General features: G+C 38.9%; 1 protein-coding gene across 1 annotated transcript in view; it reads left to right on the top strand.

The window, feature by feature from the left end:
• The window catches only part of MALRD1 (MAM and LDL receptor class A domain containing 1), a 438,556-nt gene that overhangs the window by 369,861 nt on the left and 46,544 nt on the right, over positions 1-22,151 (top strand). Inside the window, 3 exon segments of the mRNA XM_030549280.1 lie at positions 10,994-11,269; positions 18,060-18,185; positions 21,131-21,197. Of these exon segments, the coding sequence (XP_030405140.1) occupies positions 10,994-11,269; positions 18,060-18,185; positions 21,131-21,197 (469 nt within the window).

The raw sequence follows: 22,151 nt of genomic DNA, 5'->3' as shown, positions 1-22,151 counted from the left end.
CCTAACTTAGAACCTGAAATGTTTAAGAGGTGTGTTTAAATCTTGATGTTTTGTACTAGCCTGCTGGCTAGCAAAAAGAAGCAGCTTTCCCCACACCATACTGGGAGTGATGTCACCCATGTGCCTGGCAGGCCTTGATCCTGGTATTCCTAAGGCACCAAACAATTTCAGTTTACCTCAGTGAGAGTTCCACATGCACACAGGTTGCAGTATCAGGCCTGAGATCAGAGTAACATTCATGCCTCTGAAGGTACTGGTACAATAACTGTAGGTTTGCTTTCCAAGCTAAGAGTGAATGTGGCCGCAAAATTTAGGAGCACAGGAAAGTCTGAAGTAAAATATTACGCAAGCTGAAAAAGTCATGGATCTAGAATCCCCTCACCACTTTTAAGAAGAAGAGAACCGTTTATCTGGATGAATGGATTTGGGAAAAACTATTACAGAATTAAAATGAAAAAGAAGACTCCGAAGAGGGCTTCATTCCTATGATATTTTATTCCTTGGCCAAGAACAATAGCTAAGATTTTCAAAAGTGAATTCAGGTTGCCTATACAAGATAATTTTCACCTCAACTCTTCTCCCTAGAAGTGGCTGCTTCTAGAGTTCCTCCCTTGGGACTACTTAGACGATATCTTAGATTCTTTCTCTTCTGAACAACCTTGGTGCTTCAATGCAATCTATGTAACCTTTTACCAACAAGATCTAAACCTAATTACTAGAGTGTGGTGTCTCAGGCAAACCTTGCCAACCTATTTTAGTGTGTTTGTACAACATCTGCCCACAGTGAGCCTGCAAACTTGATTGGACTTCTGGGTGCTACTTCATACATGCATAGTAGTATATAATAACACACTGATCCAAGACCACCACTTTTCTGTCTATCTCTGTTCAAGCTTATGCTACACCCATCCTGAGTTCTCTATTAAAGAGAGATCCCGATCTGAAAACCAAAGGTCACAGATTTTTTTTTAATAAATAATTGAAATAACTTAATTCATTAGTTGAGTTTATCAGAGCACCAATCCTAAAACCTATATTTCACACACACACACACACACACACACACACACACACACACACACACACACACACACACACACACACACACACACACACACACACACACACACACACACTTTCATGATATTTTGCCCCACTGAATTTGTTCAGGAAAATCTGTAGAATTAATGAAAGCATTTAATTTTCCAACCAGAATGACATAGCTGCACTATATAGATTTGGGAGGGAACATCATATCCTGAAGTCCTTAATTAGGCAACTCCTCACATTCACCTCAATGAGCATTTTGTCTGAGTAGCAACTGAAATATTTGGCTCTAGAGTTGCATAAAACTTCCAGTGTTCTCTTCTCAGGTCATTGCATGTGATGATTTTCCATCTGCAAAATCTCCCTTTTTTATTCTTCATCTAAATATACAGCTGAGCGAGAAAATACTTTGGTTGCCTTTTTTCAGGAACCAGCGTCAGGAAAAATGTGAGTGAATAATTCATGTGGTAATAGCCATTCTTATTCTTCTCTGAAATTGTCCCTGTAGTCTCTGTTTCAGTCTGTTGGAAACCAAACCTTCACACAGCTTTTTACCAATTCTCAATTTCTAATGAAAAGAAAGGACTGGCATATGACAGAAAATAACACAAATTGGTTGTTCCTGAACGGCTTATTGCAGAAGTATGCCAAATGTTTACAATGCTGTACATAAGCAATGGGCAAGCTTTAGTCAATAATATGGGCCTTCAGTGAGAAAGTTCAGAGTCCCATGGGTCTTAGATCTACTGGCAGTAACTTAACTGTCAGTTTAACATTGTATTTAGTCTTCAGTGAGCAATGATCTCATAAACTAGTCAAGACAAATACACATTGATAGAGTTATGTTAATTCACTGAGCCAAGTTGTGTTTTCATTTACTCCAGCTTTACACTAGTATCATTGAATGCAAAATTTTGCCCAATAACTGCAGCACTATCCAAATAGGATAAAATATTAATTGATCTGCAATCCACTGGAGTCCTTTTGGGTACTCTGTCCAAGAACAAAAGTCTTCCCAAGTTCTTGAAGAAGGAGAGAATTGAAGATGAAATAATCTTTTCCACTATGTCTCTTTATAAATTGGTCATCCAGTCAGGAAACAGAAGCAATACTTTGTGACCAATCACATGCCATGAATAACAAAAAGACAAAAACATAGCTATAGCATATATTTACAAGAAGTAACTGAATAATTGAAAATAACGAATAAGTTCCTATCCTACCAATACTTATGCATAAGCTTAACTTTCAGTGTGTGCTTGATCCCTTTGATTTATTGACAAATTTCAAGTTGTAAAGTTTTCTGTTCTCAAAGTAGATAATGAGCTTGTCATAATTATAAAGTGAAGGGTAACCACCTTTCTGTACACAGTGCAATAAAATCCCTTCTGGCCAGAGGCACAAAATCCTTTTACCTGTGAAGGATTAAGAAGCTCAGGTAACCTAGCTGGCTTGGGGGGATATTTGGGGAAGGGAGGGGAGGGCTCCCAGTGGCCCTCCCTAAATGTTTGTTTAAATTACGTGGTGGTGGCAGTGTTACTAATCCAAGGCGCAAGGAAGGATTTATCCCTTAGGGAGTTTTTTTAACCTAAGCTGGTAAAAATAAGCTTAGGGGGTCTTTCATGTGGGTCCTCATGTCTGTACCCTAGAGTTCAGAGTGGGGAGGGAACCCTAACAGAGCTGTATTCACTATGCCACATATTTTGCAGCTGAAGTAGTCAGATATACTGGTGTGCTACTCACCAGAGTAACAATGTAGATAAATGTATGCATTTTATCTAATGGGTATGGGGTCTATGTATGAAAAACTGCTAACAGTCATTACAAATGCATCATTGTATAAGCAAGATTTGTAATTTTTTTGAACTCTAGTCTTTTTAATTTCTCTTCCCTCTCCTGGCCATAGCTAGTTTCCTGTTTCTTTTACTAGTTCTGGGCTACAATACTCTGGCTAGTGTGGCTCCTCAGCCTACACCCCTGCCTAATGCCCAACACAGCTGTGTGGTGCACAGAGGATTTCCGGCTGTAATTGGAATTTCATTGTACCATGTTCACCTAAAGTAGTTGCTAAATATATTTTAAAGCCTTCCTTTAAATTTGAATATTCATTGTATGTATTATAGGTATGAATGCCAGTGTATAAAACAAAACAGATTATATGGCACAGATCCATGTAATTATGTAGTATTATATTGTATACAAATGTAAATTGTCAGAGCTTCATGGTCTTCGATGGAGCTACGACAATTTATACCAGTTGAGGATCTGTGCAATGTTCTTTGGGGCAGGACTTGTCTGTATGGTTCCAAATGTACTCTCAGTGCTCATTAAAACAGAGTATTGATGATAATATTCCCTTTACATATTGTAATATTGTTTTTGGTTGGCTTGTTTTTCCCTCCATGTCCTTATACTAAGTGCATTCCTCAATATCTCCCAGACCTGACTTTGAATGACTATCCTGCCTGAACTTAAGAAGTTAAGTTTTCTCATGATATATTGTTTGGAATACATTATTTTGTATAGCATTATTGCCCCCTGCACCCCTTAACTCCCACCCCTTTTTGGATGGGTGGATGAACTGTATGTAATACAGTACATTGCTGTAGCAAATAATACTGCCCTAAGTACAAGTCACTATCCTTCAGTGACTGGGGAAGTATCCTTTCCAACAATTAATCAGCACGTAAATAAATGGAGGAACATGGGCTCTTGAAAGCTTGTATGTTTGGTTTCAAATTGTTGCAATAAAAGTTATTCGCTCAAGAAAGTATCTGAGTTAAACTTCATGGCCCTTCATCTAAGGGCAAAAATAAACCACTATTCATTACTGAAAGAAACTGATTAGCATTACTTACTGTATACGGGCATTGTTAGGAAAACATTAGCATGCACCACATGTCAAAAACAGAAATAAGCAGTTACAAAATCAACTAGTTTCAGATGTACTAAGCCAATGGGTCAGTTTTACTTCCATGCTCGAGACCTCTGGTTTTGACAAACATGAAAAATTTATATTTAACTTGATGTTATCATAGCTGTGCTTTCCTGCTATTCTTTCAGCTTTTGCAAAGTCTCCTTTTTAATATTACATACTTTATATATGGAGTTGATATCCATGTGATAAATTGCATGATACATTAATTTATCATGTTCCTTTGACTACCTCATCTGACTCCAGCTCACCCTATCCATCCACTACTCTCAAGATTTATTCTAAATTTCAAACAAATACAATATTTAAAAATTGACCTGCCACACAAGTATTTCCTCTTCCTCTCTCAAATGTGGAATTTCCCACCAAAAATTACTCCTTCATGAGGCCCAGGAAAAACAAGAATTCAGCCTTGGAGTGGAAACAGCTTTTCCACATTTGGAGGAAGAGGAAAGGCATATCTCACCTTCTTATATACAGTGTGGGTATATAATATATACAATATGTGTGTCCGTATTTACATGTACAAACACACACATCTCTATAACACATGTATATAATGCTCATGTGTATGTAATAGGTATGTGTCACTTCTAAAACTGTCACAGGAAGGAGGCCACTATGCAACTCACTAAAACAGGATATTTATTATGAAGGAAGCTCTCAAAGTCTGATGTTCAACTAGCTTGCTTTTAGCAATATTAGCGCGTTCTGCATTTCAAAATCTCACTGCATCCCTAATGGTTTAGTTTTTCTCCCCAATATTAAGAAAACAATTTAAATATTCCTACTATTAAAAATGAAATATGTCAGAAGCAGATACTACAGCGATGTAAGTGTAAATACCGAAAGAGAGAGTAGCTTTGAAAGCAAAGAATTAATGTTGCATTAATGACAATGCTGAATGGGATTTCATTCCAATGTAACCCTTCTGTCCCTTTGAGTTGGCAGCAACAAGGGCCGAGTTCAGTATCCAGGGGTTCTGTTTTAAATAACACCATGCATAACCGGCTCGAGCCCCGACCCAATGACCTGGGACACTTATATATTACACCCTCCTGGGCGCCTCTAGGAGGCAATACTTCCCCTCTCGCAAGCATGGAGTCTGAGTGTAGCAAAATCCTTTTAATAAAGGAAGGAAACAATGTGGCATCCCACTGGAGAAACACCACAAACAGGATTATAACACAAACCATAGACAAGAACCCACCTCCAAGTACATTTGGCAATGTCCTTTTCCCCTTAGGGTCTTAAGTCCAATTACCCCAAAGTCCAACAACCCAAAAGTCTCTGGTCAGTACTACCCCAGAATTCAAGATTTTATCTGCAGAGTTTTACTCCTCCAGCCTGGGTGGAAATGAGGGGGAGTCCACATAGGACATTAAGGGGCACCTTACGTGGACCAGGGCCAACTGCTCAGCCTCTCCATGGAGTTCTGCTGCAGCCTTCACCACGACCTGCTCCACCACGCTAGCTGTGCCACTCCTCCAGCTGTCCCTGCAAACCACTTCACTCCGCTCACTGTTCCATGGGCTGCTCCAACATGCTGCAAACTGCTCCACTCTGCTAGCCGCTTAATGATAGGTCTTCAGGCTCCCCCACTGGTTAACACAGCACTCAGTGATTTCAGCTCTTAGTAGGGGAGCCCTAGTGCTGGTGCACCATTGGCCCAACATGAATTCAGCTCAGCAGTCTCTAGATAGACTTCTAATGGAATCAAAATTAGCTCTACTCTTTAACATTGAAGATAGGAGGATGTGCAAATGGTGTTCCAGGCCCTCAAAAGGGGCCCATACCATCAGGTACACACACCAGTCTCCAACCTCTCTCAGTTCATGGGGTTTTGGAACCCAGGTCCCATGTTTAGCAAGTACCACCCAACTGAGGTTGAGTCAGCTCTGTCACAAAGCAGTCCCACAGCACCCCATTCACACAATCAAGGTGACAAACCTTTTTTTTTCCTCCTGCCCCAATAACAAAGAAATTGGGGATCCCAGAGCTGTTAAAATAACCATCCCAGTCTGCTGTGGGCTTATGTTAAGTGTGGCGGTGGGTGCCAATGCAAATGCTCGAAATCTTTTTCCACACTCTTTGAAATTCTTGAAATTCTTTCCACACTCCCTACAATTCACCACCAGATGTCAGGGTAGCACTCATCCTGACTCTGCTTACACCAATTTAACATTAGTTACTAGACACAGCAGACTTACCCAGTCCTAATCAAGGAGTTTAAATCCTTTGTTAATTTTGTACAAATTAATGTTTGATAAATTCTCAATATTCTTAGCATAAACATTTCATTTGTTCTGTATAGAAACATTTATAACCTACTTTCTGTGTGGAGGCCAAATTACCCTTTGGGGGACATATTGTGGAGCCCTATGGACTTCAGTGATGTTTTAGCAGCTGTCATTTGGAGCAGAATTTGGCCTAGTGTATTTATAGCTATGGAAAATGTGGAACAGTTAACATAAAAGGGGAGGTAACAAGTCAGCATGGTGGTATTGAAGTCAGGTTTGCCTACTGGCTCACAGCGCAAGTTTTACAGTTTTAAAGACAATGAGACATATTTTGATCTTAGTTACACTGGCATAAATTTAGAAAATTCCACTGACATCAAAGGTGTTGCTTTGGATTTACAGGGAGGGAGTCAGGACAGCAGAAGTGTTAAGCCACAATTTAACAAAGTATTTATACATGTGTGTGAATGCTTTACTGAGGTAGGATGAGATTGTACATATTCTTAAGCCCTTTCCCGAATCAGGACCATATGTTTGAATGTATCAGCATTTTATGAGCCAGAAGTATATGTAAAACTAGACATAGGGTTTAAAATGGAACCACAAATTCAAATACCTCTGTGTGTGAAGCTGAGGGAGGTTAGAAACTTGGATCCGACTCAGTAACATTACCTGATCTTTAACCATGTCAGTTACAAAAGTTCACATTAGTAGAGAATGAGCCATATTCAGCAGTTGTCTTCACTAACATTGTTTTGGCATAAGAAAAGGCATAATCTGTGTTCTCTGGACTAAATCCTCAGCCTGGGCCCAATTCTGCCACCATTACGTAAATTGAGTAGTTTCATTAACAATGATCTAGCCCAAATTCAGAATGAAAAGGAAAAAAAATTGAAAAGGTTAAACAATATTAAGCTCTATGAATATTTTAACAAAATTACAGGTCAGAAGGGACCATTAAATAATCTATTCTGAGCTCTTAAATTAATTACTATGTGATATAAATAAATTCCTAAAATCAATCAGACAAATATATCTATTATTTAGGAGTCTTTTGAAGATACATAAACTGAAACTGATAGATTTGTAAAGCAAAAAACAACTTAAAACATATGTTAAAACATTACATAAAAATTGGAGTACCTTATTTCTTCTATTTAATAATTATATATGGATCCAATACTGCTTTTAAAATTAAAACATCTAAAAATAATGAACATTATCTTTGCAACAAAGATATTGTGGTAAAGAGAAGAATGAAATTCTTAAACTAGTTATTTGTCAGAATAAAAACAAAGACGTTTAGTCATGGCTAGAGACACTATTTAAAATGAGATGCTTGAAACATCAGTGATTGGAATGTACATGTGACATTGCACAGATCTTGAAAACTTTCTAAAAAAGTTAATTAGTCATTCTAATCTTGTGTAGGAGGATTATGCTGACATTCTGACATAAACCAGTAGTTTACTATTTTTACTGTGTCAAAACAATTGATGAGGACTATTTTTAAGTATGGCTTATGGCCAGAGTATGAAGGATAGCACATCCAGCATCACAGCACCATGTTTCTCAAGACATTGAGGGCCTGGAATATGCCTGTAGTATGCAGGCCATTTTCTGTCCTGGACCCACATGATCATCAGAGATTTCTCACAGTCAAATGTCAGCGTCTACAGTATAGAGTTAGGGCAAGAGGTGGGAGCTCTTTCTCCCTATAATATTACTGGAAGGCTCTAGATGGGATTATTACAAAAATATTATAAATTCTGTTTTATTTGAATGGTAAAACAGTTAGATCTTGAAAGTGCTTATTGTCCATTGTGGAGCACTTCTTTTAGATGCCAATCACACATCAATAAAGACTTTCTACTGTCATAGGTCCCAATCCTGTAATGTGTCATACACAAGTCGGCAGTGATTGCTGCATTGAAGACAAAGGAGAATATAAATGATGTAGCCTCATTTGTATATTCCCATACAAGGTGCCCTGCCTCACTGCAGCAATAGCATGTGATTTCGCTTAGCCTCTCTGACTGAATCATTTCTTCACTGCAGTTGCTGTCTACCAGGTCTACCACTATGAGCAAAGAAAAACATTGCATGGTGTCTCCACATTACGCTCCTCTTGGCTAATTCTCATCATCACATGATTTAATAAAGCAAACTAGCACCACAGGTGAATTTCCAGATTTAGGCCTGCTTCTTCTCTTGTTGAAGTCAATGGCAAAACTCCCATTGGCTTTAATGGGAAAACTGTTTGTCTGACATGTAGTGTCTTTAACGCTGTTGGTGGTAATATAAATCATTGGACTTACTGGCATGCTGCACATTCATCTAGATATAAAGAGAATTGAGCATGCAGGGCCAGATGCTCCAGCCTGATCTTATGTATACCTTTTGCACTCTCACAATGCAAGGGCTCTGGAAATCAGACACATCTTTCTGATGGGGGAATCGTTATACTGGACACAGAATCTGCATAATCAGGCCCTTTTGACATCCCCTCCAAGAATCCTGGTGTATGGAATATGTGGGAGCATACATAGGGCATGACTAGAGTGCAACAGACAGTACCATTTGGCAGAGTTTAGCACAGCCTCCATGTTTCTGTAAATTCTGGCTGGAGCAGACTAGACTAGAGAATCAGGGAGCCATTAAAATTTCCTTCTTGGCTCCTTCCCTCTCTGTTACACTGAACAAAAACTCAGTATGACAAAGAGTCTGGACCATAATTTGCAACAAATTATTTATCCACAGAATTTAGCCTATAAACTGTCTTTCTCTTTGCAGAGTATTCGCAAGATGATTGCAATTTCTTCAAACCTGAAAGAATATAGTGACATTTTTCCAAATTTGTCAATTTTGAGAATTGATTGAAATTAACTATATTATCTATTCAATCAATGTTGATTAGTTGTGATCGGCCAGATAAGTTGCACGTTATTACAGTAGCGCCTCAGAATTCTGAACACCTGGGGAATGGAGGTTGTTCATAACTCTGAAATGTTTGTAACTCTGAACAAAATGTTATGGTTGTTCTTTCAAATGTTTACAACTTACCATTGGCTTAATGCAGCTTTGAAACTTTACTATGCAGAAGGAAAAAGGTTCCTTTCGCTTTATTTTTAGTAGTTTACATTTAACACAGTACTGTACTGTATTTTCTTTTTTTCTTTCCTTTTTTGTCTCTGCTTCTGCCTGATTGCATACTTCTGGTTTCAAATGAGGTGTGTGGTTATCTGGTCAGTTTTTAACTTTCAGGTTCATAATTCTGAGGTTGTACTGCACTTCCATTCCATGATGGATGAGTACACCAGCACTTCCAGCACAAATACTCACATGTGTCCGTGAGTATTTGTGCCAGTAAAATTCTATTGCACTAATATTTGCACACAAAAAAAGAGCCCAAGCAATGCTGAAGTAAATTAATTTGAGTATTATTCACAGAAAATAGTTTCCAGTATTTTTCAGCTCTAGAAATAAATGTTATGTGTTGGCTTAAGCCGCAGTGAAACTATGGTGTAAGATCTACTTTTCATTATTGATAAACATATTAAACAGTTCAGCTCCTTTTTGGAACCAGATGGTTGAAACAATAACAACCTCCACCCAAAACATAGGCATATGCAAGGCACATACGGGTGGTGGTGTTTTACTGAGTATTGTTTGGTGGAGGTATGTTTGTCTGTCTGTATCAGAAAAGCAGGAAAAACAGCAGAAAAGCAAGGATGCAGCTGGAACAAGCACTGGTAATGTGACACTGAGAAAAGCCTAAAGAGAGAGCTTTTGGGCTAAGTGCTAGCTCAAAAGAGGCTTGGAACTGTCTAAAGAAACTGTCTCCTGCTGTTTGATTCATGCTGTGTTCAGGGAAACAAGAATTTGTACATTGTTTATAAATAAAAAGGATTGTATCAGAGAAACTCCTGACTCTCGAATCAAATTCTTGTCCTAGCCAAAACAAGCCATTAGACCTCAAATTTTGACTAACTGCTGGGGTGAAAAACGGGTAACATAACTATACAGTGTGCCTCCCTATTGTCAAAGGTTTGGATTACTCCAAGGGTTAACCAACAAAATGCCAGTTTTTGCTCCAAGGGTTAACCAACATAATGCTGCTGGTGAATTGTATCCTGAAAAACCATTACACGGTCCTTCTTTTGATTTAATTTAATGAAGCTATGCTACAGAATAAAAGCAATACATTGATATAACAAAATAGTTTTCTTTGCAGCTACCCTGCAATTTTTTTTCTCTTTCTATTTTGTTGATGTCTTAAGGGAAAACCTTGGCATATATAAAAGCTTTCTGTGTGAAATGTTCTCGTTGATCTAGAGGCTTATATAACCCTTCTTTGTTATTGTTTTAATCCATTAAGTCTACTGAAAAAGGAGCACTATAACTTGATGGCTGACAAAAATATTAATAAACCTTTTTCTAAGACAGGGTGAAAGGTAACTTTTAGCATCCCTTCTGTATTAAGCCTCCTGCACAAACAAGGTACAAACAAAAGAATCAAAATAAATGGTGCATTTAGGCTCTACAAGAAAAATGTGGCAACAAAATAAACAAAGAGGTGATACAGAGACTTTTCAATGGTGAATTCTATACTAAGGGTGGAATGTGTTTATAAATAATTAGTCATCATATTAGAAGAGTTGACTCTGCCAAATGAATTGCCTTCCCACTAATCCCTAGAAGTCAGGCTATATTGTGACTTCAAGACTGACATGATAATTATTCCTTTCTTGGTCTTATTTCGCCTGTCTAGGAACAGCCAAACCACAACCTCCAACATGCAGCAGTGACCGGGTCACTTGTGTGTATGTACAGCAGTGTGTACCCCTTGCTGTAAAATGTAATGGAGTAGAGGATTGTATGGATGGAACTGATGAAATTAATTGTCCTATTGAGATTTCTACCACGGCTTCTCCATGGCTTTGCAAGGAAACCGAGTTCCTGTGTGCTAATATAGGTTGTATCCCATCACTCTTGAGATGTGACAGCGTGCCTGACTGCCAGTTTAATGAAGATGAAACTGACTGTCGTAAGTTACGTTTAGTGATGTCGTTATACACATGCTAACTTATTTTCATAAAATGACAAAGTACAATAGAACTGTACTAAACAAATCCAAATCCAGTGAATTTAGTATGATTGTCCAGCTAATAACATTTTTTTTGTATCTGCATATCATATATGATCATTTATGGTATGATCATCAGTGGTTAACTCCTTGTTCAGACCTCCCACCACTGATCAGAGGCAAGTAATGAAGCACAGTTGCGGAACAAATGCCCAATCCATTTCTTGAGCAGAATGCAGGAGAACTCTATATCAATTACATGTGACATAAAAGGGGAGAGACCTGTGGGACCATTCCAGATCCATTCCTCCTCATTTCCCACATTGCTGTCCCCATGGTCCATGGAGAATGGGTATCATGGGTCCAGTAAAGGACTAGTGGGGTGGAGCAGGAACGCACTTGTTTCATTCCTCACCCCCATGGTATCTTCCATTTCTTTCTCTATAAGAGCCATATCCCCTCAGCAGCGAGGTGATGTTTGCTCTGGAGATCCTGGGTGATGCTTGCTAACTCTGTTTGAGGAGGAATGTTGCTCCTATCTGATGTTACATGCAGGTACAAGGCAAGGACAGTATTGGAGTCTAGGTCCTCCACTGTAGCTTCCTCCAGGTGTGCAAGGAAATACCCAACAGGAAATTTGATGGTAGAAATGAGAGAGAGAGAGCAACTTTCCAGGAGGATGATCTATAGAGAAGAAATGACTGGGAGGATGCAGTGGGACATGGCATGGAAGAGATACTGTAGAGAGCAAACTGAGAGAAGATAGTAAACTTCTGTGCAAGTAACTGAAGGAAGCAGCGGCTAGGGAGCATCTACAGCCAGGGGTTGGCACTGTTACAGTGTTAATTAAACTGCGTGGCTGAAACAGAGCATTCTAGGAGGCTGCCATTTTACAAGTTCCAACAAGGAGCAGGAGATCCTCCCTCAATCTAAAAAACTGCTGATGAGTCTGATGTTATACAGAGAGAAATGACAAATGGGCACCCAGAACTGAATAGCTATTCTGAGGGAGTTCTGAGTCAACATGGGTAGTGCATATCCTGGAAATGGACAACAAAGGGATTTTCTTTAATATGTTATGGCATATAAAAGGATATTATTTTGTTAATCAAGCAGGGTGTGGAGCCCATAATACTGTACTGCTCCATAGAGTAACCACTGCTAATATACATAACTGGAAGCATTTTTGCTTTTGTTCTTAGATCACTCAGCTGCATTGCTTTGCAATTCTGCCAGTTCAGTATTCCAGGGAACACTCCTGACCTCACTCGAGTTTCAAAAGCAAGTCTGGTGCTGTAGTAGCAGCAACCTGTGTTCTAGCTCCATAGGGGATGAAAGCATGAGGGATCTGGAACTCCAGCTCCCGGGGGCACTACAGCAGCTCAGGCTGATACAGAGATTAATGCCACCCAACCCAAAATGTTTCATTCCAGGTAGAGAAACTGAAACCAAATATTTCATTTCAGAATGAAAACACATATTGCAATATCAGATTTTCCTGCTGGATGGAAATTCGATTTTTCAGTCGTCTCCGTTGATACATGTTATCCATGCAGACAAATAATCACATACTGTATCTAACACAATCAGCTACTGTACACATGCAGGAGGTGTTTAACAGCTGATTTTACAAACTATATGGCAGAACTTTCCTGTGAATCTGAGCTGAAAATTGAGCTCTGTGTTTTTGTAGAAAATTCTGAAATTGAATCAATGAAAGCACAAGCTCCAGGATGTTTCTGTCTTTAGATCATTACTTACTTTAAGGGCTCCAAGGCCTGTCTGTGTCAAAAGTCCCCGCTTTCAATCCTCTACCACCTCTGTCTGCCCTTGGCCTGTCCCCTCTCTTTTCTGGGATAGCTCAGGAGTTTGAGCATTGGCCTGTTAAACCCAGCATTGTGAGTTCAATCATTGAGGGGGCCATTTAGGGATCTGGGGCAAAAATCTGTTTGGGGACTGGTCCTGTTTTGAGCAGGGGGTTGAACTAGATGACCTCCTGAGGTCCCTTCTAGCACTGGTATTCTATGATTATGTCCTAAGGCTAAGATGCTAACTCCAGGCCAGTTGTGTGCTCCTAGGATCACATGTCTCCCGCTACTAGTTCCAATGCTCTTGAAATATTACTTCAGTACAGTAACTCCTCACTTAAAGTCATCCTGGTTAATGTTGTTTCATTGTTACGTTGCTGATCAATTAGGGAACATGCTCGTTTAAAGTTGTGCAATGCTCCCTTCTAACGTCGTTTGGCAGCCACCTGCTTTGTCTACTGCTTGCAAGAAGAGCAGCCCAGTTCAGCTAGCTGGTGGGGGCTTGGAACCAGGGTGGACCAGCAGCCCCCCATCAGCTCCCCCTATCAACTCCCTGCTCCCCTAAGTTCTCTGTGCAGCAGCTACCCAGCAGGCTAGCAAAGGCAGCTGTCCCTCCCCCCATTGTCATGTGCTGTTCCTGCCCTCTGCCTTGGAGCTGCCCCCCGAGACTCTTGCTTGATGTGTAGGGGGGAGGGAAGGAAAAGGGGGGCTAGTGTCAAAGTGTCCCCCTGCTCCTGCACCCCACTTACCCCATCTTCCATAGAGTAGTGGGGACACACCAGGGTTCAGGACAGAGGGAGCTTGCAGCAGCTTTCCTCTCAGCAAGCTGATCTAATTAACAAGGCAGTGTACTTAAAGGGGAAATGTGCATATCTCCTTCCATTCCTGCTGCCTTGTAGAGTGGAAGAGTTAATCCTTGAGGGCTCAGCCAATTGCTAGTTCATCATTTAGCAGTAAGGGAAATATCTCACCCTCTGACTCGTCCACCTCAACCAAGCTTCACAATCATCATCACTGCGTACCAGTATTAAATTGTTTGTTTAAAACTTATACTGTGTGTGTGTATATAAATAATATAGTCTTTTGTCTTGTGAAAAAAATTTCCCTGGAACCTAACCCCCTCATTTACATTAATTCTTATGGGGAAATTGGATTTGCTTAACATCATTTTGCTTAAAGTCGCATTTTCAGGAACATAACTGCAATGTTAAGTGAGGAGTTACTGTATCTTTCAATCTTAAAGCTACACCTTGGGAGGGAGGCAAAATAATTCCTGACATAGTCAAAGAAAAAAAAGCTCCATGCTGAGATCTTAAACCTAGGAATTTTGGGTGGGTTGGAAACTTATTCAAACCTACTATCACATACCTAATCCAAACATTTGATAGTTTTATGCCTACAATATGGTAGCTGACAATATAACACTGCCATGACAGTTGATATTCCCTCTCTCAAGATCACAATTGAGGCTGGTGATGCTTTGGAATTGAACTGCAGGTTGGTTACTATTGTGCAGACTTTTCTCTCTTTGCTGTTGGTATGCTATGAGGGCTTTGCAGCATCCATCTTCTCTTGCTGTCTACTTTTGACATGTTAGATACCATGAACATTTGTCAGTAGAGGAAAATCAGAAGGGGAAAAAGGAAACACTCTCGTGCAAACTTAGTTTACTTTATTGGACTTCTTGCAAGTTCTGTAAAAAAATTGAGTGTTGTGCTAGTAATCACACTCTGTAGGTAATGTAATAATAATACAGATCAGATGATGTTTTCTGAGAAGATTTTTGTGAGGCCTCAATTTGAATTTCTTTCCCTAAGCATAAATGAGCATAGCAGAGTGCAGTTAAGCTTTGATGGCTACCAGAGCCATTCTTTTAGGTTAGATCATTTTTAACAAAATAGTAAACATTTTTTCTGCTGCCCCACTGTCCTCTTTGATCAGTTCCTTCCAAAAAGCAGCCATAGTTCAGTCTTTTTAAATGACATTTCTTTGCTACTCTTTTTGAAAGGCTTCACCCAAAGCATTGAGGTCAATGGAAAGACTCTCATCAACTTCAGTGGGCTTTGGATCAGGCCCTAGTCTCCTCTCAGTTCACGTGCACTGTTTCCCTTCACAATTTCATTTACCTGGGGGTATGAACAGAAAGCCACGAAATGCTCATCCTGTTTCAGTCCCAGATTGTATCAAATGATAGCATCGTCTCCCAGCATGAAGACAGGTTGGCAAAATGTGTTCTGTAGAGATAAACTATAAATCCTGGAAGAGGCCACAGCAAAGAAAAAACAAACACAAATGCATTAGTCACATCTCTACTACAACCACTGTCACCACCACAGAAATTTTGCCATGTATGATTTAAAGATTTATATAGAAAGAAATTTCCTGAAGAGGTCACTGAACAGTTTGCTTGTGAGGTGGCATGTTAATGTTGTATTATACCTATTAACTTGGTGGATTTTATTTCTTGCTGCTCTTTACAACAGAAGCTTCAAGTTATGTTGCCTTTACAAATGCTCTGCTTAGCTGGCCTAGCTAGCCCTTCTGTCACTTCTAATTTTAGGAAAGGTCTCTTTATCTCACCAGCTTTTTTTTTTCCCCCGGTAAATTTCATGATCTAAAATGGAAAGGGTATAAAATAAACATAAAGACCCAAGGGGTATATGCATTACTTTCCACATGTCCCCAATAGAATCTGACTTAAGTGCTAACATTAATGAATAAGAAATGACTTCTCATTTCTCTACGGTGCAATAAAATGGATCTGTGGTGTGCACCTATAAACTTCCACAGACATAATAAACGTTAAAATCATACATTTTCAAAAAGTTTTTCTTTCTTTCTTTCTTTCTTTCTACACATTAATTTGCACTTATAGAATGAATTGTGGATGCAAACCTGAGTATTTGTGCCCATTTGCTCCAATTTTAGTCCCTGCGTTTGGCATCTGCATCCTTAAAACACATGGTGGTCTCTTATGACATTAAATTATAGCTCTACTGAAGCCCATTGTAGTTGTGTGAATGACAGAGTGTACTGACTGTATCCAAAGCATTAATGCAATATTAAAGTAGAAATATCAATGTTAAAAAGTCAGAAAATTCTAAAGGTTAGTTACTGCTGCATTGATAACTCAGTCATATTCCCTTTCTTAACACCAGCTGCAGTGGTGCAATGCAGTCATGAAGGAGATCCACCCTCTGGAAGGAGAATTTTAGGGCGGTGCAGAGCCACTCAAGCATCCTTCACAGTACAGGAGTTGGGAGTGAGAGGTGGTAAACTGGGGTGAAAAGGGCACGTTTAGGGCATTTCCATGCCCCAACAATTCCCAGCTACTGAAGAAGTCCTTGGGACTAATGACAGCCAACACAAAGTAGAGAAGCAGCCCAAAGATTTCTCTGTTTTACCCTAAGGTATCTGTGTAGCGGAGAGCCAGTCCCAAGATTGGGGAAAGTAGAATTGGCTCTATGCCACATTTGTCTCCTCAACACAAGCTGTACTGAGCACAACTTAAATGTAGCCCAGGTACAGAGCTACGTTTATCACGGTGTACATTAAACAACATAAGCAATACTACATGTGTCCTTACATGGAGCGTCTTTAAAATAGATGGGTAAGAAAAATCATACAAAAAGTCTAAGAGATATAAGTGAAATTGCTGAGGTTAAAGACTTGAGTTTTTAAAATATCAAATTCTCAGGGCTGTGTGCAATTTCACCCTTGATTTTGGATGCATTTACTGCTTACTGCAGTTATATGCAGAAACTTGTGTTTGTGTGCAAATGTCACAAGCTACATGAGCCCTGTGATGTATGCAAAAGGAGGAAAACTTGCCAAGATTTCCTAAAGTGACTAGTAATTTTGGATATATTTATAGTCCTTGGTGAATTGGCAGTGTGTAAGATTTATGGGCCTGATCCTGTGAACCTTTGCTTCTAGGAGTCTACTTGTCGTCTGAGAGACTGCCTGCATTAGCAAGGTTTGGTAGGATCTGATATAATATTTGTATTGCAAGGTTGAAGTGCAGTATTTTGTATTCAGCATTTTCTTTTGGCTCGGTGTAATCCAGTCATTTAGAGTACTTAAATATTCCTAAATTCTCTCATGCTTGTTATAAATCTAAAGTCTGGGCCAAATTCTGCTCAGTTACACCGGTGATATGTCTAACTCAAGTGAAAACAGAGTGTTACTCCTGGTTTATGCAAGCACAATGGAGAGAAGAATTTAGCTCACAATCCCTTAAACCAAGATGTTCAGAAATAATGGCTCGGGGCAGTGCAACAGAACATTTCATTAGCTAGAATGTTTCTCAAAGTGGCAAAATGGTGTTAGATTCTCGGACAAAATGCAGAACCACTGGGTACATCTTATAGAATCAGTGATGCCATAATGAATTACCTGGAGGCTTATGTGATTCTGTCAAGATTTCCCCTCTATAATTCCTTTAGACGAGTTTAGAAAATATAACTGAATGCTACAGCATGACAAATGTCTGTAGGTTTAGATTTTTAATGTAGTCTTTCTCCACTTTTGTTACATCAGCCATGTATAGTGGTTAGCTTCTAGCAACAAAATGGAATATATTTACAGCACTTTTCTGTTCTATGTTTAAGAATTAATTCAATTATTTGACTGATTATGTTTTCTGATATTCGATTGTAGATTTTCATTAAGTATTGTACCTATTCCATCAATATTCCATCAATAACATATCAAATGTAAACACCCTTTCCCAGGATTTGAACATGGTAAAATCTTGATTTGGCAACCTAAGCTGTCTTTTTTAATATCTAAGTCATACACCTCTCAAATGGAAGTTTATAATGGAAATGCCGATCCAGATTTATATACTCCGACACAAATAAGCTGCTATAGTTTTCCAGTAGTGTTTTATCAGTGAATAAAGGAAATGTGTCTGACCATGTTATCTTGTTACTTTGTTCCAGCCACAAAGGACTGCTTCAACGGTTCTTTGTTGTGTGCATCAACTAATACATGTATTCCAGTCTCCAAGCGCTGTGATGGTATTACAGACTGCTTTGATTTCAGTCTTGATGAATCCAGCTGTTCAGGTAGTCAGTTTCACATCAAAATATCATTTCAATAGAAATATATAGAGTTTTTTATTTAACCTGCTAATGGTGCACAATATTGACTGAATTCATCCTGCTGAAGCTCGGTCAGATTACATGAGGGACGAATTTGAAACATTATGTTATTTTTATAGCGAGGATAATGGGAGAAAACAATGAAAAAATTGTGACTGTTTGAAATGAGGGTATTTCTTGGTATATATATTGAATTACAGTAAAACCTCTATCCTGCAAACATATAGTCTTGATTTTAATTATGCAAATAATCCCAGTAAAGTGAATTTAATATTTGGAGGTCCCTGGTATTTCTCATGTGCTTAAAGTTAAGCACAATGCACATGCAGGACTGGGGCCTAACTCAGGAAATAGAGACTGCATCTGAGGGCTGGTCCACACTACGGAGGGGAAATCGATCTTAGATACACAACTTCAGCTACGTGAATAACGTAGCTGAAGTCGAATATCTAAGATCAGATTACTTACCTGTCCACACCACGCGGGATCGATGTTTGCAGCTCTCTCTGTCGATTCCGGAACTCCGTTGAGGTTGATGGAGTTCCGGAATCGATATAAGCGCGCTCAGGGATCGATATATCGCGTCTAGATTAGACGCGATATATCGATCCCCGAGCAATCGATTTTAACCCGCCGATACGGCGGGTAGTCTGGACATAGCCTTAGCATAATAAAAATATTGCAAAGCCTGATATTTTTAGTACAACAGAAAAATAATGGTTAAAAATAAAAATAGGAAATGCAGTTTATTTAATGAAAATCATCTTTAGAACATACATACAAAGTATTTAACTCAGAAAGCATCCATAGAGCTATATTCTGTGCCCAGATGTTAATATGAAGCATTCACTGACTTCTGGGGGTGCACCTGGAAAAGAATTAGACCACAAATACAGTTTATATTATGCTTCATATATATGTATAGTATGGAACAGTAATATTTTACCATGAAAAATTCACAGTAATATAAAATGCTTCGTAAATAGATGTTGTAATCTATCTTTGGTAATTTTGTAATGTTTGAGTGAATGTTATAAATGCAAGGGAGTATATTTAGTATCCAGTTAAATGTAGAGAACTGTGAGATGGTAAACATAAAGCAATACATTCAAAGAGTAGTAAAAAAGGGCCTCCTGCTGCTTTTCAGGTGCCATATCTTTTAAATAATTTGCTTCCCACACTATCTTGCTGGAAATTCAGGTATCTGAATGGAATAACTTATCTGATATTTTTTCTTTTATGTCTCAGGCAAACAGCCCATACTACTTCTTTTATCTGACTCTATGCAGCAGTGAATTTGGTCATAGATTTTCTTCCATTCTAGGAAGATGGCCCAAATCTCATACTTAACTCTAACACCAATAGACCCCTGTGTCCAGGCAAGGCACCACATAGGTGTTGGAGTGTGGCCATGCCCAGCCAATTGTAGGATTGAGACAATGGTGTGGGTTTCAATAGCTTATTCGGTCCCATAACATTACAACTGTGTTATCTGAACAATGACTTGGTTATTGTTCAGATTGTGCCATATGATTTCTAATGTTGTTTTGGGATACATTTTCAAAGCTATGAGCCACTGCCATTGTTGTTAATGGAAGTTCTGTCATTAAAAGCTGAATCCTGCAAACTTCAGGGGAACTAGTCACCATGTGTGAAGTGAAGCTTATGTGCAAATCTTTGCAGTATCAGGATCTTAGGCATGCATGGAACTTTGCTCAGATAAGGAGGCCCACTGAGTTCACTGTGCATACCAGTCAGTAATACATTTGCCTCTGATTCTGCAAAACTTAGTCACATGCTTGACTTTACTCCAGAGACTAGTCCCATTAAAGTTCATGAGACTGCTCACTTAAGTAAAGTTATGCATGTGCCTAGAGTTGCAGGATAGTAGCCTAAATTATTTTACTGCTGTAGATATTGCCATGGGTATAAATTCCAGCAGACTGTTTTGAAAGTTTAGAGGAGCATGTACTGCCCTGCTGTAATTATATAACTGTAAGGTGGGGGGATATTCAGTGGTAATAAAATAGTAAATAAAACAAGACAGATTCATTGTAACAGGTAAAGGAACTAACAACAAACATTTGTAAAAATTATTTTGTTACTTTCAAAACCTTTGGTTTCTGTTTTTGGTTTATTTGGGGCTTTTTTGGTGAATGAATATTTTTTAAATTAAATGTGTAAATGCTAAAATGTATGCGAACTTAGGTTGACTTCATGCCCACCAAATACCCAAGGTGTGTCACAAGTCCATAATGACACTTGGCTTGGCATGTCTTTCTTCTTAAAGATCTTATTCTATTAAGACTACTTTCCCTCGAGCTGCGTGAACATATATATGAGAGACATCTTTAATGAAAAGACTGGTCACACAGCAGATGGTGAACATCTGTTCTTATCTCATCCTTACATTTAAACTATTAATAATAATATCGGACATAGGCACTAAATCAATCTATGAAGTTCAGCACTTTAAACTAACTCTTTTCTCTGTTGTATAGTGTTGGGAATCTTCATATTGTAATATCTGAAGGTTCCAATGAATGGCAGAAGCTCCACTATGAGAGTCATGTAAAATTTGACCTGAGAAATCACTAGGGCTTGGACCCAACAAAGCACTGGGATTACTTTAAGCACAAGTAGTGCTATGCCTTTGGTGGAGATGCTTAGGACAGGCATGTGACCAAGTATGTTACTGAGTCACAGCCTACAGTGCTGGTCTTCAGAAATGCTCAGCACCCAAAACACCAGGTATACTAAATGAGAGCTGTGAGCATTCAGCAACTCTGAAAATCAAATTGTAGAAAATCTGATGTAGGGGAACAAATCTTGCATTGGCAGAAGGAACAGATTAATTTCTATTACATCTTCCTTAATCTAGTTACCTTTGTTTACTTATATTTTCCTAGGTTGTCCAGAAGGATATTGCAAAAATGGAGGAACTTGTATCATCAAAGACGCTGTTCCTTTATGCCAGTAAGTTTCATTCTCTTATTCTTTTGAGAAGAGTTTCTTTTGTTCCCAACAATTAGAAATGACAGTCAATGGAAAGGTATTTCTGGAGAGTAAATTTGCATTGCATGACTTTGCACTATTCTCATTTACAGTAGTAATGAATAAGAGACCAACAAATAATGAGAGTGTTTTGAGAAGAATATTAGCTAACAAGCAGAGTTTTCCATGACTTTCATCTGTCCTGTATTAGTTAGGACAGCCTGTTTTTTCAACACCTAACATTTCCTCCATCTCATATTGCACATCAGCATTTAAAAGAACATATTGTTATGAGAAATAATGCCTTGTTTATAGCAGACATATTGTCCATCTCAAGGAAGATTCACAGCGGACCATGTTGCCAGCTCTTCATTAATTTATGATGTATCTCTGGCATAACATTGTACTTATTGTACTTATTTCAGCTGCTGCTTTTCCACTTATGTCAAACAAAGGGTTAAATGCATTTAGGAATGTTGCAGTGCAAACCAGGGGAGCAATTGTGAATGTCCTCCCAGCTTCTGAAAAGCACTCGCTTTTTATTTGTCGCAAGCAGTGATTTTCTGTATTTTCAGCATAGACTATTAACAGGCAAATTAAGATCTCTACAGTATTAAGGGAGAGTGAGTTTGGAGTGGCTACTTACACTAGTGGGCAAAAATAATCAAGCACTCTAATCAGAGTGAAAGTTGAGGGTGGCTTTAGCTGCTTGGTGCCCCTCCCTAAGTCCCTGGCATGGGTGAATACAAGAGAAGAATCAAGAACACGGTGTTTCTGATTTTTCAAGGGAGCTTCAATCTGCCTTCTGTTTGACTTCTTCAAACACAGAGTATCAAACTACAGTTGCTGCATCCGTTTGATAACCACAGCCAAAAGGGTTGGTGGATGCTGGGGATGATAGAAAGACAAGGTAGAAAAAATCAGGTAGTAGGCACA

Source organism: Gopherus evgoodei, chromosome 2 (assembly GCF_007399415.2).
Source record: "Gopherus evgoodei ecotype Sinaloan lineage chromosome 2, rGopEvg1_v1.p, whole genome shotgun sequence".
Classification (NCBI taxonomy): domain Eukaryota; kingdom Metazoa; phylum Chordata; order Testudines; family Testudinidae; genus Gopherus; species Gopherus evgoodei.
This window is presented reverse-complemented; position numbering and strand designations above follow the sequence as displayed.